The sequence below is a fragment of the Mobula birostris genome, chromosome 32 (assembly GCF_030028105.1).
Source record: "Mobula birostris isolate sMobBir1 chromosome 32, sMobBir1.hap1, whole genome shotgun sequence".
NCBI lineage: Eukaryota > Metazoa > Chordata > Chondrichthyes > Myliobatiformes > Myliobatidae > Mobula > Mobula birostris.
In genome coordinates this window covers 13,717,221-13,744,589 of record NC_092401.1, presented here as the reverse complement: position 1 = coordinate 13,744,589, position 27,369 = coordinate 13,717,221, and the positions used below count along the sequence as shown (strand labels likewise).

The 27,369-nt window shown below is 40.3% G+C and overlaps 1 protein-coding gene across 3 annotated transcripts in view; it reads right to left on the bottom strand.

The window, feature by feature from the left end:
• The window catches only part of LOC140191299 (cAMP-dependent protein kinase catalytic subunit alpha-like), a 221,446-nt gene that overhangs the window by 111,603 nt on the left and 82,474 nt on the right, over nucleotides 1–27,369 (bottom strand). The window contains exon 1 of one of the 3 annotated variants that reach the window (XM_072248577.1): nucleotides 10,736–11,166. The exons of the other annotated variants lie outside the window; for them this stretch is intronic. Coding sequence (XP_072104678.1) covers nucleotides 10,736–10,757 — 22 coding nt within the window. The 5' untranslated portion in view covers nucleotides 10,758–11,166. Of the gene's footprint in view, nucleotides 1–10,735; nucleotides 11,167–27,369 lie in introns of those variants that run through there. 3 annotated transcript variants of the gene reach the window in all.

Below are 27,369 nucleotides of genomic sequence, written 5' to 3'. Positions count from 1 at the left end.
GTGTGGGTTGTAGAGGTCCCCTGCCCTATAAAAAAGACACACGAAGTCAGGTTACTGCCAGAGCCTGCTCTTCTCAAGAAAGATCTCTTTATGTGCACCATGTTTCAATCAAAACATCTTTCAGAAGAACTTGGAAGAATTGTAGAGACGCACGATGCTGGAAAAGGTTACAAAAGCATTTCTAAAGACCTTAGTGTGCATCAGTCCACAGTAAGAGAAATTGTCTACAAATGGAGGAAACTCAGTACTGTTGCTACTCTCCCTAGGAGTGGGCATACTGCAGAGATCACATCAACAGCACAATATGCAATGCTAAAGGAGGTGAAAAATAACCCAAGGGTAACAGGAAAAGACCTGCAGAAATCTCTAGAACTTGCTAAAGTCTCTGTTCATGTGTCCACTATAAGGAAAACACTGAACAAGAATGGTGCTCATGGAAGGACACCGTGGAGAAAACAACTGCTCTCCAAAAAAAATCATTGCTGCACATTTCAAGTTTGCAAAAGACCACTTGGATGTTCTACAATGCTTCTGTGATAATGTTCTGTGGACAGATAAGACAAAAGTTGAACTTTTTGGCAGAAATGCACATTGCAATGTTTGGAGGAAAATGGACACTGCACACCAACACCAAAATCTCATCCAACTGTGAAGCATGGTGGAAGGAGCATCATGGTTTGGGACTGCTTTGTTGTCTCAGAGCCTGGACAGATTGCAATCATTGAGGAAACAAAAAATTTGAAATTGTATCAAGATATTCTACAGGAGAATGTCAGGGTAGCAGTCTGTCACCTGAAGCTTAATAGGAGTTGGATAATGCAACAAGACAATGATCCGAAAGATAAGAGTAAATCAACAACATAATGGTTTAATGGATAGCGAAATCAAAGGTTATGGGGATAAGGCAGGAACTGGATAATGATAGTGGATGATCAGCCATGATCACAGTGAATGGCGGTGCTGGCTCGAAGGGCCGAATGGCCTACTCCTGCACCTATTGTCTATTGTCTATAAAAAGAAGAAAATTCATGTTTTGGAATGGCTCTGTCAAAGTCCTGAGCTTAATCCTATAGAAGTGTTGGGGAAGGACCTGAATCAAACAGTTCATGCGAGGAAGCCCACCAACATCCCAGAGTTGTAACAGTTTTGTAAGGAGGAATGGCCTCAAATTCCTCCAAGCCAATGTAATGTGCAAGACTGATCCACAGTTATGTTTGGTTGAAGTTATTGCTGTACGAGGGGGTCACACCAGTTACTGAAAGTAAAGGTTCACATTCTTTTTCCAACAAATACATGTAATATTGGATCGTTTTTCTCAATAAATAAATGAACAAGTATAATGTTTTGTGTTATTTATTAAACTGGGTTCTCTTTATCTAGTTTTAGGACATGTGAAGATCTGATCACATTTTAGGTCATATTTACACAAAAAGAGAGAAAATTCTACAGAGTTCACAAGCACCACTGTAGGTATATTGGCTGGAAGAGGGCACTGTTCAGTTCAGTTGTCCATCCAATGAATTTGGAGCATTGGATAGGTTGTATCTTTCCAATCCCTTAAACTACTTACTACTAAAGTACATAACCAGGTTTCAGTTCTGGTCATCTACTTTCAGGAACAATATTAATAACATTGAAAGAGTATAGGGAAAATTTACTAAGATGTTGCCAGGACTTGAGGACCAGCATTAAAGGGAAAGCTTGAATAGATGAGAACTCTGCCCCCCACCTGAACATAGGAAAGGGGAGATTTGATACAGATATACAAAAGTTATGAGGGGTATAGATAAGATAAATGCAACCAATGTTTTTCCCACTGAGACTAGAAATAGAAGCTATAGGTTAATGGTGGAAGTTGAAATATTTAAGCGGAACTTCTTCATTCAGAGGGTGGTGTGAGTGTGGAATGAGCTGCTAGCGGAAGTGGTGGATGAGGGTTCAACTGCAAAATTTAAGAGAAGTTTGATTAAGTACAGAACTGGGAGGGGTGTGGAGAGCTATGGTCCAGGTATGGGTTGATGGGATGTGCAGAATAAGAGTTTGGCACATAGTAGTTGGGCTGAAGGGTTGGTTTCTGTGCTGTAATGATCTTTGACTGAGGTAGGAATGATTTCTGCCTGGCAGACATTGCATTTTATGCCTGGACTAAAGACTTGATCTTCAGACACCACTTTCTTCAAACAACTGGTACACTGAAATTGATAATGAATTTCATCACAGATATCTGTCTTTGCTGAGAGGTTGCTCCTGTGATACGACAAGCGGTCAACATTTTCCAAAAGTTTGTCATGGAACTTCATGTGCACAGACAGTGTTGAACAGTGGAGTCAGGTTAATAGAGGATGTTTAATTTGCTGATCTTGAGTATTAGGTACATCCTATACAGTAACTATGCTTCAGCAAATGAGCTAATGATAGCTTGGAGTTCAGCCGTCTTGAATATACACATTTGAATGCAGTCTGCTAATAGCAGCTTGACTACTGAGGTTCAGGTGACCTTGGTTTTGAAGAAGGTTTAACATAGGTTTGCATAGATTTAACAATTTCTCTTTTAATTCTCGGGTCCATTTATGCAGTAGTTGCACACCAGGTGCAATTAACATACAACCATTAGTAATATAAGCTTTAAAGGGCAAACAGATGCTGTGCAAATAACTGAAGTCGCCCACCTAATTCTCTCAGATTTTACCTTTCCCCTTCTTTTATAAATGACCTCACAACCTCTCTCTGATCAATCTCTTGGTCTCTTGTATCAATCCCTCATCTGGTTCAATGTCACATTTTGTTTAACACTACTGTGAAAAATCTTGTGACTCTTTACTGCATTTATCTAATGTAAACTAATTGTTGAAATGTTCCAAAAGGAGACTTGTCAAAAGGAGCGAAGGAAAAAAATTCTGAATTCTGCTTCTTTCTACACCCAAACTCTCAAATTCCATTCTCAGTAATAAGAACAAGCACAATTGCTAGACCACTTCAAAGTGGAGTTGCAATGCTGTGATATTTCACAAAGCTCTGCAAAAAACAACAGTTGTAGTACTCAAAGTTAAATTAGTTTTATCCCTTGTACATGATGATTCACACTTTTGTGAAAAACAGTCAGAATTCATTATTGCTTCTGACTGGAGCCTTTCTCCATCTGGAATAATAGGTGGGGCAGCTCAACCCTCAGCAGGACTCTACACTGGGCGAAAATTAAATATCAGTAACAATCATTAAATATTAGCCGAGCTGCACTACAACACAATAGCGCAGAGCCAGCTCTGCAACCTGAAGTCTGGCAAACCACCAAACTACTGGTTAATTCACGCCATTGTAAGTTTGGAGAGGAAACTCCCATTCTCTTGAAATGAGCCAATTTCCAGGTAAGTGTATAATCATTGACAATCTTTGAGATTAACCCTCTATTTACAAGGCAACATTGTGCCCCATTGACATCTGTACTTGTAATTTCATTAAGTATGTTGGCAGTCAGCAAACAGCTACTGTACATTGACTTCTGGATTGTTGCAGGATTGACTGTCCTTTACATCTTTTGTTTTCCATTCATAAGACACTGCTGGACATTAAGTACATCAGCTACTGCAGATCTACCTCATCAGCGAGATACTCTATAGAGATGGAGCTGGACTTGTTACTTACTGCCATGTTGGCACCTAAACTTGCTGTGCACCATTGTTGTGGCAGAGGCTGTGCACGTTCCAACAAACAGTGCAATTGATTGTTTTGGATGTTTTTATTGTGATCACAAAACCCTGTCAGACATTGGTAATGTAAATTATAATAAATCCGGTTTGCTGGTTCATTAGCAAGACTGATGGCATGGGAGCTACGTTGCCTTGGTGGTTGCATGGACCAGGTCCTCATGCCATGGTGTTGCCTATTGCAGCCGCCCAGACGAGATGAGACGAGACGTTGAAGGGGGTGTGGGAGCAAGCAGAGGCCTCTGTTGTAATCCAGACTGGGATGGGGGTTAACCATTCCTTTCAATGCTGTTCTCCAGTGTTCACTCAGTGGAAGGCAAGCCAGACCAGAACAACATTCCATGCCCCATCAATCTACAGGCCATGACTCTCAGCGACTTGGGCGATATTATTTTTTTTTGTGACTATATGTTTTTCTGTTGATGTAACTATATGTGCTATGTGCTGTGTGCTGTTGGTACTGTGCTTTGCACCTTGACTGGGGAGGAATAGTGTTTTGTTTAACTGTATTCATGTATATGGTTGAATGACAATTAAACTTGAACCTGGATTGCCATACCTCAGTAATTTGCCTGGGACCCGTGGCAAAGCACAATGTTGCATGTAGCTCACGCTATACCCACAGTGAATGTCTTACAAGCAATATTAATTTTTTTGAAAAATAGGGATGCAGAAGGAGTTTACTCTCCTTAATCTCCTGTTCACATGGAAAAATATAATAGTGAACAAAAGACATTGGGAAGGGGTGTTGGGATCACTCTGATAACCTCACATATATTAGATGCTTAAAACAAATGGCCTACACTCCATTTCAGAAAAGGCAGTTGCCTTACTTAAATTAGAATGTTATGATGATACCATTTAGTAACATTAAGAACTGTGCAGGCTCAATTGCACTGACAACTCTATGAAATTGAGACAGTCCATGCCTGCATGTTGTTAAGACTCTAAACATTCGGGCATGCATTGGTAAGTGCCCATATCACTGTCAGGCAACAACTACTTCCTACCAAGTATAACTCCCTGCCTTTCCTATTCAAAGGCATAAACCTTTACCAAGTCTCTGACCATCAAAATCTTAATTCACCATTGACTAGGAACTCCATGACACCAATCATGAATGGCCATGCCAAGAGCAAAGAGTAAGAGGCCAGGTACTGAATGGCATGTGACTCAACTCTTGACATCCCAAAGCCTTTCCACGTACAAGGTACATCAAGCATATGATGCAACACTTTCCACTTGCCTGCATGACTGCAGCTCCAACAGAATTTAAGCTCAGCACTATCCGGTCTCCTTGATTGACACCAGTCCACAATCATCCTAAATATTCATTCCCTGTATCATCAATGGACAGTGGATACAATGTGCACTATGTACAATGAGCATTGCCACTACTCACCACGGCACTGTGAATGCACTTACAACCTCTAACACCAAAGAGGACAAAGATGGTAGGCATTTGCAGTTGTTGGTTCACTTCCAAATTGCATACCATATGGTTGGGATAATAGTAGATTAGATTAGATTATGAGGACACGCAGTCCTCTTTTATTGTCATTTAGTGATGCATGCATTAAGAAATGATACAATATTTCCTCCAGTGTGATATCACAAAACACAGGACAGACCAAGACTGAAAAAACTAACAAAACCACATAATTATAACATATAGTTACAACAGTGCAACAATACCATAACTTGATGAAGAAGTCCATGAGCACAGTAAAAAGTTCAAAGTCTCTCAAATGTCCCACATCTCACGCAGACGGGACAAGGAAGAAAAACTCTCCCTGCCATGCCCGACCACAGTCCAACTCTGAGTCATCCCAAAACTTCGAACCTCCGATCAGCTCTCCGACACCGAGTATCGAGCGCCATCTCTGTCCGAATGATTCGACCTCAATCTCGGTCACCAACAGCAGGCAAAGCCAGGGATTTTGAGGCCTTCCCTCCGGAAGATTCCTGACCGCGCAGTAACAACAGCAGCGAGCTGGCGTTTCAGAAATTTCTCCAGATGTTCCTCTGTGCTTTCATGTCCATCTCCATCAAATCAGAATTGTCCACGGCCCCTATTTAACGGATACAATATCATTTTTCACCAGAGGGCTGCGCGCGGCGCACAGCGCACTGCTCTCTCTCCTCACTGTTTCTTAATCATCTATTAAATCCTACAACTTGTGGCCTAACAGTACTTGGGAAGGTTTTTCAGATGGTTTCATGATCTCCATGGATTGAGTTCAAGAAACTGCCACACGACCACATTCACGTAAAAATATTTGGGTTAGGCAATAAATGCCAGACTTGCCAACGATGACTAAATCCCAAGAAAATGAATTATCAAAAAACTCATTAGGTTTTCTTAAAAGGATTGCTACAGTTTGCTCAGAGAAAGACCTACAGAATCTTGAGGTAACTGGAAGAGCATGAGTAACAATAAAGAGTTGCATCACAGCATTCAAGTACAAAGTTCAACTTCCACTACCATAATAATAAGATAAAATAACCAATAGTTTTGTCAAAAAGATAGGCTTTAATAAGTGCCCTAGAGGAAAATGAAGCTGAGAGGTTCACTGTTTCAAAGCTTTTGTAGCTGAAGGTAAAGGCACCAATAATAAAAATCAGAGGTGCTTAAAACATCAATAATGAAGTTAAGATTACCTTGGAGACCTCTAGCTACCGATTGCAAAGATAGAGAGGTACAAGATGATGAAGCCGTCTTAAAATGTGTATATTTTACTGAAGAACCAGACACCAACATGGTTCATGAGTTGAAGTGACAGCTGAACTGAACTTGTTCAGAGATACGGTACATACATCAGCCTTCGAGAGGGATGAAACAAGAACGACCAGTCAGCAGAGTACTGAAATGATCCAGGCAAGCAGCACACAGACAATGCCAACCATTCAGCAATTCCATCCCTCAAAATGATTGCATAACCCCACCACCCCTCACCAACCCCAAAAAAGCTCACATACACCAACACACTGAAAGCTGCATATTTGTGCTTTAACTTTCAGCTTGGTGCTGCAGAAAATGTGCTGGATTCACTCACACACAACCTCCGTATGATAAGCCATCTGTTAGCACTTGTTCACCAAACACAGTTGACTGAATAAAAAAAAATTCCAAATGAGTCTCCTCCAAGAATCCCCCCCGCCCCACCATAGACTGGATGATACAATCATCCCTGTATCTGATGACGCGACACTTAGGCAGTCACGAGTCTGATACTACAGCCACGTTAACAATATTTAAGAATAAGAGAAAGAAAAATGGAAAAGCCAGGCTAGATTCGTAGGGATTGTCAAAGGCTAAGAAATAACAAAATACGCTTAAGAAAATTTTTAGGGTACAGGGAAATGATTACATCTCTGCGGGGTGAATGAGTGGTGGACTTTAAAGAGGAGGTTATAGAGAGGTTATTTCAGAGGACCTTTTCTGCAGAAGCTACAATAACTCATTAAGGTATGTTGGATAAGATAGTTTTATTAATTCAATGTTATGGTTTAGATAAGGAACATTCGATAGTGGCAGAGGAAAAGATGGAATAGAGGATGTAGCAATCAGAAATGGCAGCATTGGAGTACCGGGGATTGGGGGTTGGATGGTGGTGGTGTGTGGCAGGGAATGGTGACAGGAATTTGAAGTTGGAGATAATGGATTTTAAATCTAACATACTGCACACCATGGACTCATTGGGATCAACAGAGCCAGAGGCCAACTGTAGTCGGACATCTGATTTTATTGTCTGGACAAAGGCCGAAAGATGACTGCCGGATTCTTTGAAAGTGAAGGTAATAAGGGTATGACTGAAACATCAGATGAAGTGACAAATTTTATTATGAAAACCAAGAATGATGGATTCAGTCTGCTTAATGTTTGAGTTAAGGAGATTGTTACGAAGATGATGTAAAATGCATAAATTTGTAGATGGATACAGTTGTTTCTGATTGATGAATCTTCAGTAAAGGGGTATGATCTTCAAATTAGAGCTGTCAATTAGGCTGAAAAGAGCCAACAACTTTTCACAGTAAGTAGATTAAAACTCTTGACAAGAAGTGTGTATGAAAAGTGGTCAATTATAATATAAAATGACACAAAATGCTGGAGGAACTCAAAAGGTCAGGCAGAATCTATGGAGAAGAATAAAGAGTTGATCTTTCAGGCTGAGGCCCTTCATCAAGAATGTTTTGACCTTATCAAAGGATGCAGAACAAGGACAATTATCCACGATGTAACTGAAAGGTCAAGAAGGCTTTATGTGATGAATGTTCCTTGCCTATTTCTTTAAGTTTCAGGACCAAGACAATGAATGCATCAAGCCCCATGATAAAGGACTCAAATTGTGAGCCACCCCAGACATACACAATGATAGAACATAGAACAGTACAGCACAGTATAGGCCTTTCTATCCACAATGTTATGCCAACCTATATAAAACTATTCCACAATCGATCTAATCCTTCCCTTCTACACAGCCCATTAACCTCCATTTTTGTTACATCTTATCTAATAGTCTTTTAAATAGCCTTTTTGTATCAGCCTCCACAACCACCCCTGGCAGTGTGCTCCAGGCATCCAGCATGCTCCATTTTAAAAAAACCTACCTCTGACATTTCTCCTAAATTTTTATCGATTCACCTTAAAAAAATCCTCTGGATTGGCCAGTAGCCTAGGAAAAAGGAATTGTCTACTCAATACTTCTCAATCTTACACATCTCTCTCTAATCACCTCTCATCCTCCTTTCCTCATAAGGTATTCTCTAATCTAGGCAGCATCCTGGTAAATCTCCTCTGTACCCTCCCCAAAGCCTCCAATTTCTTCCTGTAATGAGGTGACCAGAACTGAAAACAATTCTTCAAAGGTGGTCTAACCATAGTTTTATAGAGCTGCAACATTACCTCATGAGGTCCTGAACTTAATCTCCCAATTTTTTAAACTTCTTAACCATCCTAGCAACTTGTGTGGCAACTTTGAGAGATCTACGGATGAGGACTCCAAGATCCCTCTGTTCCTTCACATGATTTCCGCAATTTCAGCCGTCATCAGGTTCTTAATCTTGTTTGGGAATATTTGTTGAAGGCAAATCTGGACATCTGAAAACAAAATGGCTAATGGATTCCGAGATTTTTCTATGCTGGACAGTTGAGTTTAGATACAGCAAAGGCAAGATTCTCTGCTGTCAATTAAACACTAAGGCAAGGCTACAACCATACGAAACAGAGAATCTGAAGACAGGCACAGTGAGCATAAATCATGAGGGAGTATAGTGGCATCACACCAAAAATTATGTCACCAGCGCCAGATTATTTTATAAACCTTACACAAAGATGTTTCATTTAATAAACAGCTGAACTAGAATAAGGAAGCTGCCACACAATCCCTCTTTTACGAAGAGACTATTATATTCCTAAGTAAATGTAACAGACTGAGTAGTACCATGGCTGATAGATTTTGACCATTAAATACAATAAAAGCCTCAATATTGCAGGAAAGCTTACAGGTCTTGGTATCAAAAACGTAAGAACTTGTTAAATATTTAAAAGATACAAGGAACTCAGATTATAATTGGTTGGAAATAGGCAAAACATATCCAGTGATCCTCTACCAATATGAGCTACACTACCAACTCATCTAATGAAAAAATCTTGCTCAAGCATTACAGCACCACAATCTTTAGGCTGGAAATTGGAGTAGCAAAAAAAAAAAACTGTGCCCTTACTTTAGGCATATATAGTGCAGAAGACACAATTTTAGGCAAACTTGAATTCCTGCCCATTGGAAATTGGATATTTCCTGTCACAATCCACCCTAACGGTGACATCAATTTCCCATTGTATTTAATGGATGTGATGTCATCAACATAAACCGTCGTCATTAATTACTTCTTTATAAAAATCAGATCAAAAGCTCACTTCTTTTGCAGAATTGATTTGCATTAAAAGGGAACATTGGTGAATGATTTCAATTATTGCCCAGATATCGTTCCTGTACTGAAAATCTACTCCTATAATTTTTATTCACATGATATGCTTTTACTAGGGGCTCTTGGCAAAGATCAAACTTCTACAAACCAAGTTGAGTGGGTATGGAATTAGCTACGATATGCAGTGCAACTGGCCTGCTCTGTGCTTGAGAAGAAGAGGTCATAGCTCCCAGGACTCTACAGTGCTATTATCCCCTCCCACCCAAGTCATTTGCAATTCCTCATTCCCAAGATACACCATCAACCCAACTTCACTGTTTGATGTCATCTCCATGGCAGCCTCAGTAGTCAGTCAAAATTGTGCTGACCTATTTCCCAAAGGTCAGCTATTGCTGCTGACTGCCCAGCAAGCAACAGTGGATGTGAAACATCACAGTCTCTTATAAGGGAGTAAACTATGACAATGGTTAGATAATGATTTCTTAAAACATTTCTCTCTCAAACCTGCATTTTTGGCGAGTTTTGAGTTCACACCCACTTAGTACAATGAAATTAGTTCAAACCAATTTTTAGGTAATTGCTCATTTGAAATGTTTCACTAACTCAACACACACTAGATGTGATTTCAAAGATTAAAAAAAGTAATTATTGAAAGTAATAGATAACATAAATGATACGCTGGACACAATCAGCACACAAGTGCAATATACAATTTATAGATATAGAGTTTATATAATATATTATTGTATACAAAGAACTGGTAGAACTACAAGTCTACAAAACGTTCAGAAACATTCATATATGAGTCACAACTGTCTTCTTACTTTTGGTATGTTTCATCATTAAGCACATTCTGAGATGTGCAGCAAGATATCACATACAGTTCAGCCATATCAACACGTGATTTTAATTAGTCATACAATAATGTAAATTGAAAGACACGATTTGAATAGACTGAAAGAAGTTAAAATATCACATTCTAAAGTATCTCAAAAAGCTTCTCTGCAAAATTAGCCCAAAAAGTCTCCACTTGCTTCAGTATTCATGTGAACAATTGCAAATCAGTTGACATAAGACTGCTCAGCTGGACTCTTGCTTACCAAATGAACAATCTTCAGCCATCCTGCTTTTCTGTCTTGTCTTTAAGAATGAGTGATGAGAAATGTACCCTATTGTCAGCTCCTGAATCTTGTCTTGTCGATAGCTTTTCAGCTTGCTCAGGAGCTGAACTGCAAGAGTTTACTTCACAACAATGTCAACATCGATTTGTGCACAGCTCCAGCTTGTGCGAACTAACCCACTCCACGAGTCGCACCTGCAAATCAGTGCAATACAGTCTCAGTCACAGCAGAATTCACTGAGATCAGCTACTTCAAACTTTCTCAATACAAGCAAATCGGAGCAGGAGAGGGAAAGCTGGTAAACAATTAATAACTGCAGCAATTAGCTTTGTGCCATCCTTTTTGCGACTATATCAGGGTCAATGTAAAGTACTCTCCAAAGACAAGGAGCTGTCACAATGTAGGGGCCCTTGGTTCACCAGTAAATGCAGAAAGGGCAGCACAAATTAGCTCACGTGATATAACCACCCAAGGACGTCAACCTTCTACAATCCACAAGCTGTGCTGGATATTCACATGGCAACACTGATAGAGTTACTATATTTACACAGGACTTCCTGGCTCTGTACAGCACTGCAGACTGTCCAAAGCATAAAGGAAGAGCGAGGGTGGTCTTGTAACAGCCAACTCTGTTAAATCTTATATAATATTTGTATTTTTTTCAAATAAGCACATGCACCTAAATGAACTTTTCTCAGGCACTCAAATTTCTTTGTTTCTCTAATACAGAACTGAAAACCTGACATTGTGAGATGTTGAGACAAACACCGCAATGACATTGGAGCAGCAAGTTTCACTCTGGACCTGCCCTGGACGTGATTGATGGGACCAAGGAGGAGCTTTCCTCTGTACCAAACCTATGCTGCGGCTTATCTGGGCAACCTAGACTGAGTTTTACTCAATCTATTGCACAATACATTAATTTGTTCTGCTCAGATTTTAACTCGCGTCAAGTATTGTTCATCCAATATTCTGAATTACATTGGCTCCCTTCTCATCAATTTTAAAACTTTTCCATTTTCCAATCCATTCATAGCCTTATCCCTCTCCATCTCCATGATCCCCTCCATTTCTACAATCTTCAGAGTTTGTGGTAACTACAAGTCTGGGTCCTTGTGATGATCCATTTTCATTGCTTCACCAACTAGTTCCAAGCTCCTTCCTTCCTGTATTAAAGTTGGCCCTTAAGGCATTCAGAGTCAGAATCAGGCTTATTACCGCTGACATATGTCATAAAATTTATTGTTTTATGGCAGCAGTATTATGCAAGACATCTTGTCCTGCTGAAGGGTTTCGGCCTGAAATGTCGACTGCACTCTTTTCCGTAGATGCTGCCTGGTCTTCTGAATTCCTACAGCATTTTGTGTTGATAAAATATTATAAGTTACAAAGTAAATAAATAAATAGTGCAAATGGCAAATAATGAGGTAGTGTTCATGGACCATTCAAAAATCTGATGGGGAAGAAGAAGAAGATGTTCTTAAAATGTTGAGTGTGGGTCTTCACTAGCACTCAACATTTTAAGCACACAGCTATGGTTCTGGCATGTTTCAAAGCAGCAACCGTCATACCAATCCCCAAGGCTTCAGAGGCAACTCATCTTAAAGACTACACACTGGTGGCACTCACTCCCTTAGTTCCCAAGTGCCTGGAAAAACTGGTCATGTCCCACATCAAGGACAAAATCCCAGCTACCTTGGATTAGCACCAGTTTGCCTACAAGATGAATGGATCAACTGAAGACACCATTTCTATCACTCTTCATACTGTCTTGAAACAACTGCTCATTCCAAGTTCATAGCTCCCTGAAAGTGACTAGGCAGGTCAATAAGATGGTTAAGAAACATTATGGAATGCTTGCTTTTATTAGTCAAACATTGAGTTCAAAAGTCAGGAGGTTATGTTGCACCTTTATAAAACTCTGGTTAGGCCACATCTGGAGTATTGCACACAGTTCTGCTTGCCCCACTATAGGAAGGATGTAGAGACTTTGGAGGAAGAGGATATGGACATGGTGTACGTAGGAGGGACTAGCACTTGGGTGTTTTTAAACTTGCCTTTTAGCTGGTTTGGCACTGCATTGTGGGCTGAATGGCCTGTTTCTGCGCTGTACTCTTCTATGTCTTAAACTGGAGCACAAAGACACCTACGTAACGATGCTTTTCATTGATTACAGCTCAGCCTTGAACAAAATACTACTGAACAAGCTGACTGTTAAGCTCCACAATCTAGCTTTCAGCACATCAACCTGTAATTGGACCTTGGACTTCCTTACTAATCACACCCAGATGGTGAAACTAGGCAAGTGTACATCAACCCCAACTCCCACCAACCCCAACACCGGTGCCTAACAGGGGTGTATACTGAGCCCACTTCTCTACTCACTTTTCACCTATGACTACAAACTCAGTCATTAAATTTGCAGACAGCGCAACATCAGAAGACAAAAGAAATGATAATTGACTTCAGAAAGGCAAGAGATCCTGAACAAATCCCACTATTCATAAATGGTGTGGGAAGGGCCTCCAGTTTGAAGTTTTTGGGAATGAACATCACCAAGGAGCCCTCTTGGTCCATCAACACAACATCAATAGAGAATAGAGACAAGAAGAATTTCTTCAGCCAGAGGGTGCTGAATCTGTGGAATTCATTGCCGCAGCTGTGGAAGCCAGCTGATTGAGTATATTTAAAGTGGAGGTTGATAGGTTATTGATTAATAAGGCATCAAAGGTTACCAGGGAGAAGGCAGGAGAATAGGGTTGAGAGGGAAAGTAAATTAGCTATGAGCGAATGGTGGAGCAGACTCGACAGGCTGAATGGCCTAATTCTGGGTCTATGTCTTCTGGGTAACTTTGATACCCCTTGCTTTTTGGTCGTACCCTCAGACTGGACTGCCCAGTCCCTTTTTTACCTTTTTTCATATAGTGTAGTGGGTTTTTTTCTCCTCATTTAAAAAACTTAAAGTTTTTTTTCTCTCTTTGTGAATTGATAAGAGAAATAGCTGTCTTCTTTTTTATTATATACTACATATTAGCTTAATACTATGTATGATTTTGATAATGTCTATTTCACTTTCTGTTTGTATTGTTATTGATACAAATTTGAGAATTCTCCTCGTTTGTACATATGATGCCTTTTTTAAATCAATAAAAAGATTAATAAAGAAACAAAGATACCCCTTGCACACAGCCTTTCAAACTTATATTTTTAATGGTTACTTTAGTATTTTTCCTCACCTTTTCTTGTTCTTTATACCAATATCAGGAACAGTACTAAATACTACATTTTATGTACTTCTGCTTTTGCTCTTTTCATTATACATAGAGAAGGAAAGCTCTTTTGGTGAAGTAGAGAGATTGCTTACTTCCCTTAGGGACATAACTTATTCCTGTATCACAGAATGGTATTTTCTGATTATCTCTACCCAGCTTCCCCCAAAAATAGTTAGATTTAGGATAAACGAAGCAAATGAGTTGACTATTATTTCACACTTCTTCCTTCCAACCCACCATAATGAACTCCACCACAAGATCATTGCTGTTAAATACATAGCACATTGCTAAATTTACTATGGCTATTCCTTATGGTTCTAGGATATACTGGTACATAAAACTATATTGAATACACTCAAGAAAGTTACCATCTTTCTGATACAAAGTAATTTGCTCATCTTAAATAAAAGTAAAAACTCCCAGCTAAAATACTTTGTCTTTGTTGCGTCCTCAACCATATTGAATATTCAGTAATATTCAGTATACTTGTCAAAGTGCCCCACTTAATTGGACTCCATTCAGAGCTCTAAACATTATTCACTTCCTTCACCACATCATTGCCTTTTCCAGAGTACATTGTAATTACTCGTCAAAGCCCCTCTGACAGCACCTTACAGCTCTCAATGTTTAGCACCAAGGAAAGGGCAGCAGACACATGGGACAGCCAGCATCTACAAACTCCCCTTCAATGAACTTGGCATTTTAGTCTGTGACTGTCACTGGTTCCAGGCCCTGTGACTACACACCCAACAGCTCGACACTAGAATGACTGCAGCAGCTTAAGAGAGTGGTGAATTACCATCACTACTGACTATAAGAGATGGGAAATAAACTTTAGCCTTGCTAGTAATGCGTATACCCTGAAATAAATATCTTGTGAAGTTCCTCCTTTTAGCTGCTGGCTTAACAATTTTGCATCATTTAGTTTTTCCTGGAGTGCTTAAATACAATCACAGCTGTTACGTGACAAGCACGGCAGACAATGTGTACAGCATGGCTCACAAAAATACACCTAGATTACTTAATCAGCTGTTGTTGAGGTTGAACCACGAACCAGAATGAACAGTCAATTCTTTTCAAATAGACCCTTGGGATCTTTTACATCCATGCGAACAAATTATAATATCACCAGTGACTATACGGCACTGAATCCGCAAACTAGATCATGTATTTGTATTCTAAGTAATTTACTGATACAGAGGCAATCGAGATGTACTGTGCGAGTCAATCAGCAAAGAAAAGTGACAAGCTGTGATGAAACTTTTGGGTCTGTCTTCCCAACATGAAATACAGTCATGTTCTTACATCGTCATCACTGCAAAATTATTTGACACATGGCTTTTACCAGTTATAGTTCAATCAAATTACTAGATACAAGGAGTTTATGGATTTGACCAAGATTATCCTCTACCAAAGTTCCAGAATGAATTGAAATAATAGTCCATAACATTTACAGGTTAGGGACATTCTTTCAAAACTAACACTTGCCCAGACGGAAATACAAGAGACTGCAGGTGCTGGAATCTGAAGCAACTCAGCAGGTCGAGCAGCATCAATGAGAAGGGTGGGGTGGTGGGTTACTGCCTGAACAGCTGAATTCCCCCAGCAGATTATTTGCTATCCAACACACACAAAATGCTGGAGGATGCAGTCGGCCAGGCAACATCAATGGAAAGGAATCAACAGTCAACGTTTCAGGGCGAGACTCTTCTTCAGAAGCAGAAAGAAGGGCGGAAAAGCCAGAATAAGGAGGAGGGAGGAGGAGGAAGAGTACAAGCAAGTAGGTGATCGGTGGTCAGGTGAGGAAGGAATGGAAGTAGGTGGGGGAGGGGGATGAAATGAGAAACTGGGAGGTGATAGGTGGAAAAGGTAAAGGACTGAAGAGGGAGGAGAGAGGACCATGGGAGAAAGGGAAGGAAGAGGAGCACCAGAGGGAGCTGATAGGCAGGTGAGAAGAGAAGTGGTTAAGAGGGGAGTCAGAATAGAGCATGAAAAATTAGAGAAGGGGGAGGGGGGAGAAATTACCAGAGAGACGAGAAATCGATGTTCGTACCGTCAGGATGGAGGATACCCAGACAGAATATGAGGTGTTAGTCCTCCAGTCTCAGAGTGGTCTAATCTATCTAAATAAAAGTTAGCTTAGTTTCTTCAAAAGAATCACACTGCCCATCATCCAGGAATTCTTCACATTATTGGGCTTAGACAAAAGTTTCTTGCATCCGTTTCAATATAGTATATGAATGCCTAGTCCATAGATCAAGTTTTCACTGCATGCTCGATATGAAAGCATTTTGTAGTTTTCATTAGTGGTGATACAGCTGATAGAGGTAGCTCAAAGTTCCCTGAACATGGCTTTCCTGGTGGCTCAGTTGCTCACTACATGGCTCAGTATTGGAATAGACTAACTGTGAAGGTCAGAGGTTCAGTTCAAAGTTAGGTAGTGTTAGCTAGGACTGTAAATGGGACACTATGATTTCCCTTTGCATGCCTGAGTTCTGGAAAGCAGAAAATACACTTAGACCCCTATTACTTTTCGCTGTTCAAGGGCTGTAGTTTAACTGGCAGGGATATTAGTAGGTGAAGGTGATACAGAATGGGAAAAGGAAAGGAAAGATCAAATTGGTTTATAAACTATTTCCTCCATTGTTCAATAGTCTAGAAATCTGCTGATGTCCATGCGGATCAGTGCTTCTGAGGTGACAAAAAACAAAATACAGTAAAGCACAGCATGCAGCTTGGCTATGTTTCCAACCCAGATTACAGGGTAAGGAAACAGTATCCCTCCATGAAGATTTATGGCTGAGTTACCACATTATGAAATAGCCAATGGCACAAATGGTCATTATGACCTATTGATCTGAATTGCACTTAAAACATTGTTAGGCATCCAACAAATTAAAACTGTTAAATAATTAAATCAATGCCAGCAAACAGAATGGCTCAGCTGTTCAAAATGCTTCTAATGGGTCACCCTTTCAATTAATAATCTAGAAGAGCTCCATCAGTGTTAAATCAGAGCAGAAATACTGCTGCCTGCATGTATGGAAGGACGATATACAGAAGAGAAATTGTAATACAATTTTTGAATTTTCCTGATGTTCCAGGATGGAATTAAAATAATCAGGAATAAAAGGCAAGATGGTAACTTCAGTGTCAATGCAGACTTCATATTTTTTGTTTAAAAGACAAATACAAAACTCACAAAGTCTTCAGGATCTGAAAAGTAATGAGCTAGGTTTGGATCTGGTGAGGTATGGTCTTATTTCATCAGAAAATATATTTCAGAAGTCCCAAAGTGAGAGAGAGGAGGACGGCTGACCAGAAAGATGTTACTATGTGTTATTTGGCAAAGCTTTTCTAAGTACAAGAAAGTACTGTACTCAACTATAGAAGATACAGGATTGTTTCATGGAGAACAAAGAGCTGTTTACGTGTATGACTCTGATTTGTGGGGCAACAATTAAAATGGAGGTGGGAGATGCGGCATGAGAAATATGTTAATTGGTATCTATAACCAACTGTAGCTACTATTTACTGTGCAGAACTGTTAACACAATTTCAAGCTCTTTTGAATTCTATTTTTAGAATTGTATTGAAAAATAAATGCATACTGCCCAGTGCCTAACTGTAAAAATAAAACAGGCAATAGTTTTCTTCCTGGAAATAGTATTGTGGCCTTTGTCCTTTGCTAATTGGATTGCCAATCTAGGTTTTGTGCCATGTTACTATTAGTAAAGTGGAGACGCTGTAAGCTTGTACCATACAATTTCATTTTGAATCACAAGTTTCATAATCATTAAACATAAAAATCAAAAGCAATTCTGTTGACTTATTTTATTAAAATTTACTACCTATTAAATACAGAGGAGTCGATTTTCAAAAATTTGAAAAATCATTGTAATTTTTCCCCTTGGAAAGTAAGAAGTTCCTCATGAGCAATGTTCTTCCGCGTGCTTTCTTGAAATAAATTAATAGACGTTGCCCAGGTCCATCTCTTACTCACTTCAGGCTCTCTGATGTGTCACATAGTTCACATAAAATTCCTAAGCTGAGGGATACAGTTAAGAACTATATTTTAAGAGTCACTGTAATGGTTTTCATTTTCTTGTTATTTTGAAATGAGCAAATGTTTTGCCTCTAGAAATGTGCTGACAAATGCTCCTGCGAAATTACGCCTATAAATTCCAGTTACCTTCTTTTAATAGAATTCTCTTCATTTTATAACCACTTACTACAGCAAGTCTCACAAATTGCATCTCACCCATAGCACTTCTGGCCCATGTGGAATATTGAATATTTTCCACCCGTTTCCAGTGATTTGGTGAGCAGTGCCAAAAACTTAAGGCCAGCTATGCAAAGAGGTCAAAAGCCAAGTTTTCTTCAGTGTATAATTTCCACCAGTGAGAAGACATGAGTCACAACAGTTTCCATTTGCCTGAATGAATACAATTCTAATAACATGAGAAACCTAAAATCATCCAGGACATTAATCTCCCACTCCACCATCTACAGATCAGGCAGTACCAACAGTGCCAAATATTCAATAGGACCAGATGACTCTCATCTTCACAAAGAACAAAGAATAGTTGAAGCTTGAGAATACTACAACAGAAGGTTTCCTTCACATCACACGCCATTTTGTTCCTTCTTCACCACTGGTCAAAGTTCTGAAATTGCTCATCTGATGGTACTCTGGGAATACTGTGAACAGCAGTTCCCAAGAGACGAGAAGGATGTCAATCAGTACTAATGATCAAGTTACAGTGTATGCCTCTATGGATGCTTATGCTCCAAGTAACATTCTTCTCTCTCTTTAATGGATAAAATCCAAACAGTAAATATAAATGCCAAGATCTTTCGACAATTTGAAAAGCTACTGAATGAAACTATGGTGCACTGAGTTCAAATCATATGTATAGAATGCCAAAATCCCAAGGAAAAGAATCGGAAACTTAAAGGCATAGTAAGAAAATTATTAGAGCTTACTGATATAACATATCAAATGAAATAAATTAGTTAAACCAAGGGTTTATCATGAGCAGTGCTGCAATTAAAACATGATATATTGTGAAATGTCTCAAACACTTCACAACCTGCTGTCATAAGTGCAAGCTGTATTTTGTCACTTCAAAAGAAATCCAGCAAAGTGGGATCAGAGAACAAATTTGAAAGTCAAAGTACCTTCCAGTAAAGCAAATAGAAAGACATTGACATTATTCATAATATAATAACATCAAACACATTTTGTACCAAACAAATTCTTATCTCTTCATTTTCCTTGTAGTATGGTTAAGGACTATGATTATTTGGTGCTCCCCTCCATTGAGCACCAGTGACTCTACAACCCATGTTCTCAGTATTATCTACCTATTTATTTATTTGTTTCTGTATTTGCACATTGATTGTCAGTCTGTGTGTGTATATCGTTCATTGAATCTATTGTATTTCTTTGTTCTACTGTGGATTCTGCAATAAAATGAATCTCAGGGTAGCATATAAGCCAGCTGGCAGCTTAGTGGCATCAGCACTGGACTCAAGGTAAAAGGTCCCGGCTTTGAATCTGGCCAGCTCCTAGGCACGCTTTCATCCGTGCTGGGTGGAGAATTGAGCAAGCAACTCGGCTTCATAAAAAGGAGACAAAATGTGAAAGTAATAGCAAGGCTACCGCCCAACGTGCCACAAGCCACAGAGAGGAATAACAACAGTGTAGCAGAATCAGAATCAGGTTTATTATCACCAGCATGCGACATGAAATTTGTTAACTTAGCAGCAGCAGTTCAATGCAATACATAATCTGGCAGAGAGAGAGAGAGAGAGAGAGAGAGAGAAATAAATAAAATAAAACAATAATAAATAAGTAAATCAATTACATATATTGAACAGATTTTAAAAATATGCAAAAACAGAAATACTGTATGTAAAAAAAAAAATGAGGTAGTGTCCAAAGCTTCAAAGTCCATTTAGGAATTGGATAACAGAGGGGAAGAAGCTGTTCCTGAATCACTGAGTGGGTGCCTTCAGGCTTCTGCATCTCCTACCTGATGGTAACAGTGAGAAAAGGGCATGCCCTGTGTGCTGGAGGTCTTTAATAATGGACGCTGCCTTTCTGAGACACCGCTCCCTAAAGATGTCCTGGGTACTTTCTGGGCTAGTGCCCAAGATGGAGCTGACTAGATTTACAATCTTCTGCAGCTTGTTTCGGTCCTGTGCAGTAGCCCCTCCATACCAGACAGTGATGCAGACTGTCAGAATGCTCTCCATGGTACAACTATAGAAATTTTTGAGTATATTTGTTGACATGCCAAATCTCTTCAAACTCCTAATAAAGTATAACCACTGTCTTGCCTTTTTTATAACTACATCAATATGTGGGACCAGGTTAGATCCTCAGAGATCTTGACACCAAGAAACTTGAAGCTGCTCTCCACTTCTGATCTCTCTATGAGGATTGGTATGTGTTCCTTTGTCTTACCCTTCCTGAAGTCCACAATCAGCTCTTTTGTCTTACTGACGTTGAGTGCCAGACTGTTGCTGTGGCACCTTTCCACTAGTTGGCATATTTCACTCCTGTACGCCCTCTCGTCACCACCTGAGATTCTACCACCAATGGTTGTATCGTCAGCAAACTTATAGATGGTATTTGAGCTACGCTTAGCCACACAGTCATGTGTATACAGAGAGTAGAGCAATGGGCTAAGCACACACCCCTGACGTGTGCCAGTGTTGATCGTCAGCGAGGAGGATATGTTATCACCAATCCGCACAGACTGTGGTCTTCCGGTTAGGAAGTCAAGGATTCAATTGCAGAGGAAGGTACAGAGGCCCAGGTCCTTCAATGGTGACATATGACATTTAATAATAAATTAACTTTGAACTTTGAATTTATAAACCACCACAAATATGTTTATCAGCTATATTTATAGACACAGGCATTACACCAACAAATTATTTTTTCCCCATAGAGCAATACATCTACTAGTCTCATCTCTATCCTTTTTCTTTTCTGAGAGGCCTTCAATTATTTTTGAGCCTATGTTCAAATGTTTGTGACACCATTCATTTTTAGTCATTTGTTAGTCACCCACTGAGCATCTGGGCAAAGAAATCCTACCAAACTTTCCTCCTTGTTATTAACCTCTTAGTTGAAGTGGGGTTCATCTTTTACAAGAAACAGTAAAGATTTTTAAAAGGCTATGCATCCCATCACTACAGAAGAAGAAACTAGATCTAAATAGTGCCCCATTACTAAAGCTTCATCAGTGCCCAGCGAGAAATACAAACAACTGTGGAATACAAGTTATCCTGTATCAACACTAACTCGTGAGAGATGTGTGGGATGAACACTTCTATGGTCCTAGTGTAAATACACAATAAATACAGATCCTGTGTATTTGTTCTTACAGGTTAGATAATGTGTTGAGAATTTCACTGGGCACCAACTGCAGTCTTCTCTACAATACTTCTCTCATGGTCCTTATTTAAATCCTTGGCACAATATTACTGCATGGATCATCCTCTGACAAATTGCTACACCACCTTCATGCAACCTTTTGCCAATCAATGCCAAGGAACTCCTGTGCAGCATGCCTCTGTTAATTAATATTCTATTCTCATAGAAAAGAAAGTAGGTATTTTTTTTCTCAGTGAATGGCTTGATGAAAACTTATTGAACCATTTGTGCAAAGTAGCTGGTGTTGCCCAGCAGGCACAGAGTTCAAAACAGCTGTTGCCAAGTTACAGATTCACAGAAACAGGCCCTTGAACCTACCACATCCATGCAAACCTTTTTGCCCATCTTCACTGATTCTATTTGCCTACATAGGGTTTAAATCCTTATCTATTTAACTGTCAATCTCAATACCTCTTAAACATAGTAATTGTATCTAATTTGACCGCCTCATCTGGCGAGCACATTCCAGATATTAACATCCCCGTGTACAATAAAATTATCCCTCACACTCCCATAAAACTCTTTCCTCTCATCTTTAACCAAGGCCATCTTGTGTTTGATATTGGTACCATGGGGGGACAAAAAACTCCTCACTACCTACTCTAGCTTGCCTCTTACAGCACGGTAATAGGCCCTCCCGGCTCAGTGAGCCCATGCTGCCATTTACAACCATGTGAACAATTAACCTACTAACCCCAACATCTGTGGAACGTGAGCGGATTCCAGAGCACCCGGAGGAAACCCAAGCGGATCCTGGGAGAACGCACCAAGTTTTAGCTGATAGTAGCGGAATTGAACCTGGGTCACTGGAGTTAATGCTAGAGTGTCGTCCCATAATCTTATATACAAACATTGTATTTCTATCAAGCCAGTTTTCAGTCTGCTTTGTTTCAGTGACATCAAATCCAACCTGCCCAATCTCTCCCCATAATTAAATTCCTGTGATCCAGGTGAACTTTCTCTGCACCCTCCCAAAGACAACCACTTCCTGCCTATAATGTGGCGACTAGAAATGCACATGATACTCTAAGTGCAGCCTGACCAGTGTTTTGTAAGGTTGCAACATAACATCACAACTCTTGTCCTGACTTACGAGGGGAAACATGCCATATACTTTTACCACCCTATCCACCTGTGTTTCCACTTTCAAAAAACTATGAACTTGGACCCCTTGGTCTCTCTGTTCATCAACGTTCCTTAGTGTCCTTCTATTCATAGCCCTCCGACTTCTCATCACCTTATGCTTGCCAGGATTAAATTCCATCTGTCAACATGTGCTGCCAAACTTTTCTAGTGATCCTTATCCTGCTATCGACGTAGGCAACCTTCCTTGTTATCCACAACACCACCAGTTTTCATGTCATCCACTGAGTTACTAATCATACCTCCTAGATTCACACCCAAATTGTTAGTATAGTTGTTGTCACACTGTTTGTTAAATATGTCTGATCTGCACAGTTTTGAGTTAACCGGTCAAAGTAATTCAAAACCACTGTCAGAAAATGAGATATTGAATTTATGAAGTCAAAAAATTTACCCAATATGAATAGATATTATTGCTTCATCTTAAAAACAATTTTAAAAATTAAACATTGGCAGTGATTTTGTAAGACAATTAATTATTCTTCCAATTAATGCAGACATAAAATGAGTGAGCGTAATTTTATTAAGGATTTGAGAATAGAATTTTAGTTGGAGGTGACAAATCAGGAACAACATCACAATATTTTTTTGTGAAATTCAATTATTTAGCATGTGAAAATATAAAGAAAACTGGAAATGCGTGGCATGTTTGGCAGCACCAGCAAAGAAATAAATAGGTCACCACTTAGAAACCAAGAAGAGACAATAGTGAGAGAAAAAAATAGGGTGGAGGGTCAAGAAAGTCTGAGTAACACAAGTAATGGTGGTGCTAGCCAAGGAGGTGCTTAACCACAAATTAGAAATTTAATAAAGTTTTGTTATCAGTCCACACAATTTGTGCCATACAGTCTCCTGATCTCTGCGGTATCACTGGCATTTGCTTTGACTCTACACTTGCTCTCTCATCAAACTTGAACATGATTGTTTTACAACTTACGCAACACACATCAAAGTTGCTGGTGAACGCAGCAGGCCAGGCAGCATCTCTAGGAAGAGGTACAGTTGACGTTTCGGGCCGAGACCCTTTGTCAGGACTAACTGAAGGAAGAGCTAGTAAGAGATTTGAAAGCTGGAGGGGGAGGGGGAGATCCAAAATGATAGGAGAAGACAGGAGGGGGAGGGATGGAGCCAAGAGCTGGACAGGTGATTGGCAAAAGGGATACAAGAGGATCATGGGACAGGAGGCCCAGGGAGAAAGAAAAGGGGGAGGAGGGGGAAAAACCCAGAGGATGGGCAAGGGGTATAGTGAGAGGTACAGGGTCTGTAAAGGTAAATAAAATATCACACCATGACAATCATATCTAGTGGCTCTCATATCTACCATCATAAAGAGTTTTAAGAGGATGGTCATGGCACACATTAATTTCAGCCTTCCAGACAACCTGGACACACTGCAATTCACCTACCACTGAAGTGGGTCTATGGCAGATGCCATCTCACTGACCCTACACTCATCTCTGAAGCACCTGGAGAGTGAAGACACCCACTTCACACCATTGGTTATTGATCACAGCTCTACCTTGAATACTATAATTCCAAGCAAACTCATCTACAAATCCCACGGCTTGGAGTCAACTTCCTCAGCAACTGGATCATTGACTTCCTGACCAAAGGAATGCAATCAGTAAAAATAGGGAGCAATACATTCCCCACAATTATTCTAAACACTGGTGCTCCACAAGGTTGCATCCTCAGCTCCCTAACTCTACTCGCAGTACATTCATGACTGCATGGCCATAATCTGTTCTAACTTCATTTACAACTTTGCAGATGATACCATCATAGTGTGCTGGATCTGAAACAATGACGAGTCGGAGCACAGGAAGGAGGTAAAGAGCTCAATCTCATGACCTTTCCTTCAGTATCAACAGAACAAAAGAGCTGGTCATTGACTTCAGGAAGTGTGATACACATGTTCCTGGTATTCAGAGGGTTGAGAGCTACTAAGAGCAACTATCACCAATTGCATGTCCCTCTCCAACCACATTTACATCATGGCCAAGAAAGCTTACCAGCGACTCTACTTCCTCAGGAAGCTAAAGAAATTTAGAACGTCTCCATTGACTCATACATGGTTTTATCGATGTGCTACAGAAAACATTGTATCTAGATGCATAATGGCTTGGTGTAGCAACTGCTCTTTCCATAACCTCAAGTACCTGCAGACAGTTGTGGACTCAGCTCAGCAGCACATCATGGAACTCAGCTTCCCATACATGGATTCTGTCGCAGTAAAGTAGCCAGCAAAATCAAAAACTCCACCCCACTCTGTTCATTCTCTACTCTCTCCTCTCCCATTGCGCAGAAAATAGAAAAGCCTGAAAGCATGTACCACCAAGTCAAGGATGGCTTTTACCCAATTGTTATCAGACTATTGAATGGTTCCCTAATATAAGATGGACTCTTGACCTCATAATTTATCTTATTATAATCTTGCACCTTATTGTTTACCTGCACTGCACTTCTCTGTAGCCATTGCATTTTATTCTGCACAATTATCATTTAACCTTGTTCTCCCCAGTGCATTGTGTAATGATTTGATCTGTATGAAGAGTATGCAAGACAAGCTTCTCACTGTATCTCAGGACATGTGACAATAATAAATTAGCTTGGATACTATGGCAAAAGAATGTATACGGTCCCATTATGAAAACTTCCAGCACACTTTTCCGACAGGGAATTCATTACTGATATAGAAGCAGCTATGTGAACAAGCACAAAGTATACATAGAAACATAGAAAACCTACAGCACAATACAGTCCCTTTGGCCCACAAAGCTGTGCCGAACATGTCCTTACCTTAGAAATTACCTAGGCTTCCCCATAGCCCTCTATTTTTCTGAGCTCCATGTACCTCTCCAAGAGTCTCTTAAAAGACCCTATCGTTTCCACCTACTCCACTGTCACCGGCAGCCCATTCCACACACTCACCACTCTCTGCGTAAAAAAATTACCCCTGACATCTCCTCTGATTTACTTCCAAGCACCTTAAAACTGTACCCTCTTGTGCTAGCCATTTCAGCCCTGGGAAAAAGCCTCTGACTACCCACATGATCAATGCCTCTCATCATCTTATACACCTCTATCAGGTCACTTCTCATCCTCCATCACTCCAAGGAAAAAGACCAAGTTCAGTCAACCTATTCTGATAAGGCAGGGGTCCCCAACCTTTTTTGCATTGCGCACCAGTTTCATATTGACAATATTTTTGCGGACTGGCCGACCCGGAGAGGCGGGGTAGGGTTGCCAACAGACAAGAGTAGCAGTGAAATACATTGTTTACCCCGAGAAAGACTACAATGACCATGAAGCCTTGCGCTGGCACCAGTGTGCATGCGTGTTCATGCCGATTTACAAACCGTTTTTGGCGATTCTGTTCGCGGGGGGGGGGGCGGGCGGGGGCGGTGTGTGTTAATCACGACCGGAATATAGGTGATAAGTGGCTAATACACTCAATTTTGTTTCTAAAAGGGTTTATCTGATGAATTTAATATTAAACACACACCGCATATTTTCCTCGCATGAATAGAGTGATAAGTCAATTATCAGGGGAGGACAGGGGAGCTTGAAGTAAGTGTTGAACGAACTTCCAGTAGAAGTGGTAGAGGCAGGTTCGATATCATTTAAAGAAAAATTGGATAGGTATATGAACAGGAAAGGAATGGAGGGTTATGGGCTGAGTGCAGGTCGGTGGGACTAGGTGAGAGTAGCGTTCGGCATGGACTAGAAGGGCAGAGATGGCTTGTTTCCATGCTGTAATTGTTATATGGCTATATAAGTAAGTCAATAGCATCATAACATTTTAAGTAACGTTTGGATATTAAACACACAGCACACATTTTCCCCGTATGAACATATAAAATCATTGCAAGACACCAATATCGCTGAATCAGTGGGAGCCCTGGGCTTGTTTCCCGCAACAAGACGGTCCTATCGAGGGGTGATAGGAGACAGCGATACTTGAAGGGAGTTCCTTATGTCTAGTCTATTCCGCAATTTAGTTTTCGTTGCATTCATTGCAGAGATGTGGTGGAAATGGAAGCAACGTTTTCAGTGCATTCGTGGCTATCGCAGGATATTTAACCTTGACTTTGATCCAGAATGCCGGCAGAGATGTTATGTCAAACATACTTTTCAACCCGTCGTCATTTGCAAGCTCGAGGAGTTGATCTCCTTCCCGCGCTGACATGGATGACGCGTGGATAATAACCTCGCATGTGTAATGGCTCAACAGTGGGTGACAGGGAATGAGGAAAGGTGCAGCTGACTCATATCGCCAAATCATATTGTTTCCTCGCGGCCTGGTAGCACATGCTTTGCGACCCGGTGGTTGGGGACCGCTGTCATAAGGCATGCACCCCAATCCAGGCAACATCCTTGTAAATCTCCTCTGCACCCTTTCTATGGTTTCCACATCCTTCCTGTAGTGAGGTGACCAGAACTGAGCATAGTACTCCAAGTGGGGTCTAAGCAGGGTCCTACATAGCTGCAACATTGCCTCTCGGCTCCTAAACTCAATCCCATGATTGATGAAGGCTAATGTACCATATGCTTTCTTAACCACAGTCAACCTGTGCAGCAGCTTTGAGTGTCCTATGGACTCAGACCCCAAGATCCCTCTGATCCTCCACACCGCCAAGAGTTTTACCATTAATACTGTATTCTGTCATCATATTTGACCTACCAAAATGAACTACCTCACACTTATCTGGGTTGAACTCCATCTGCCACTTCCCCTGCTGCAACCT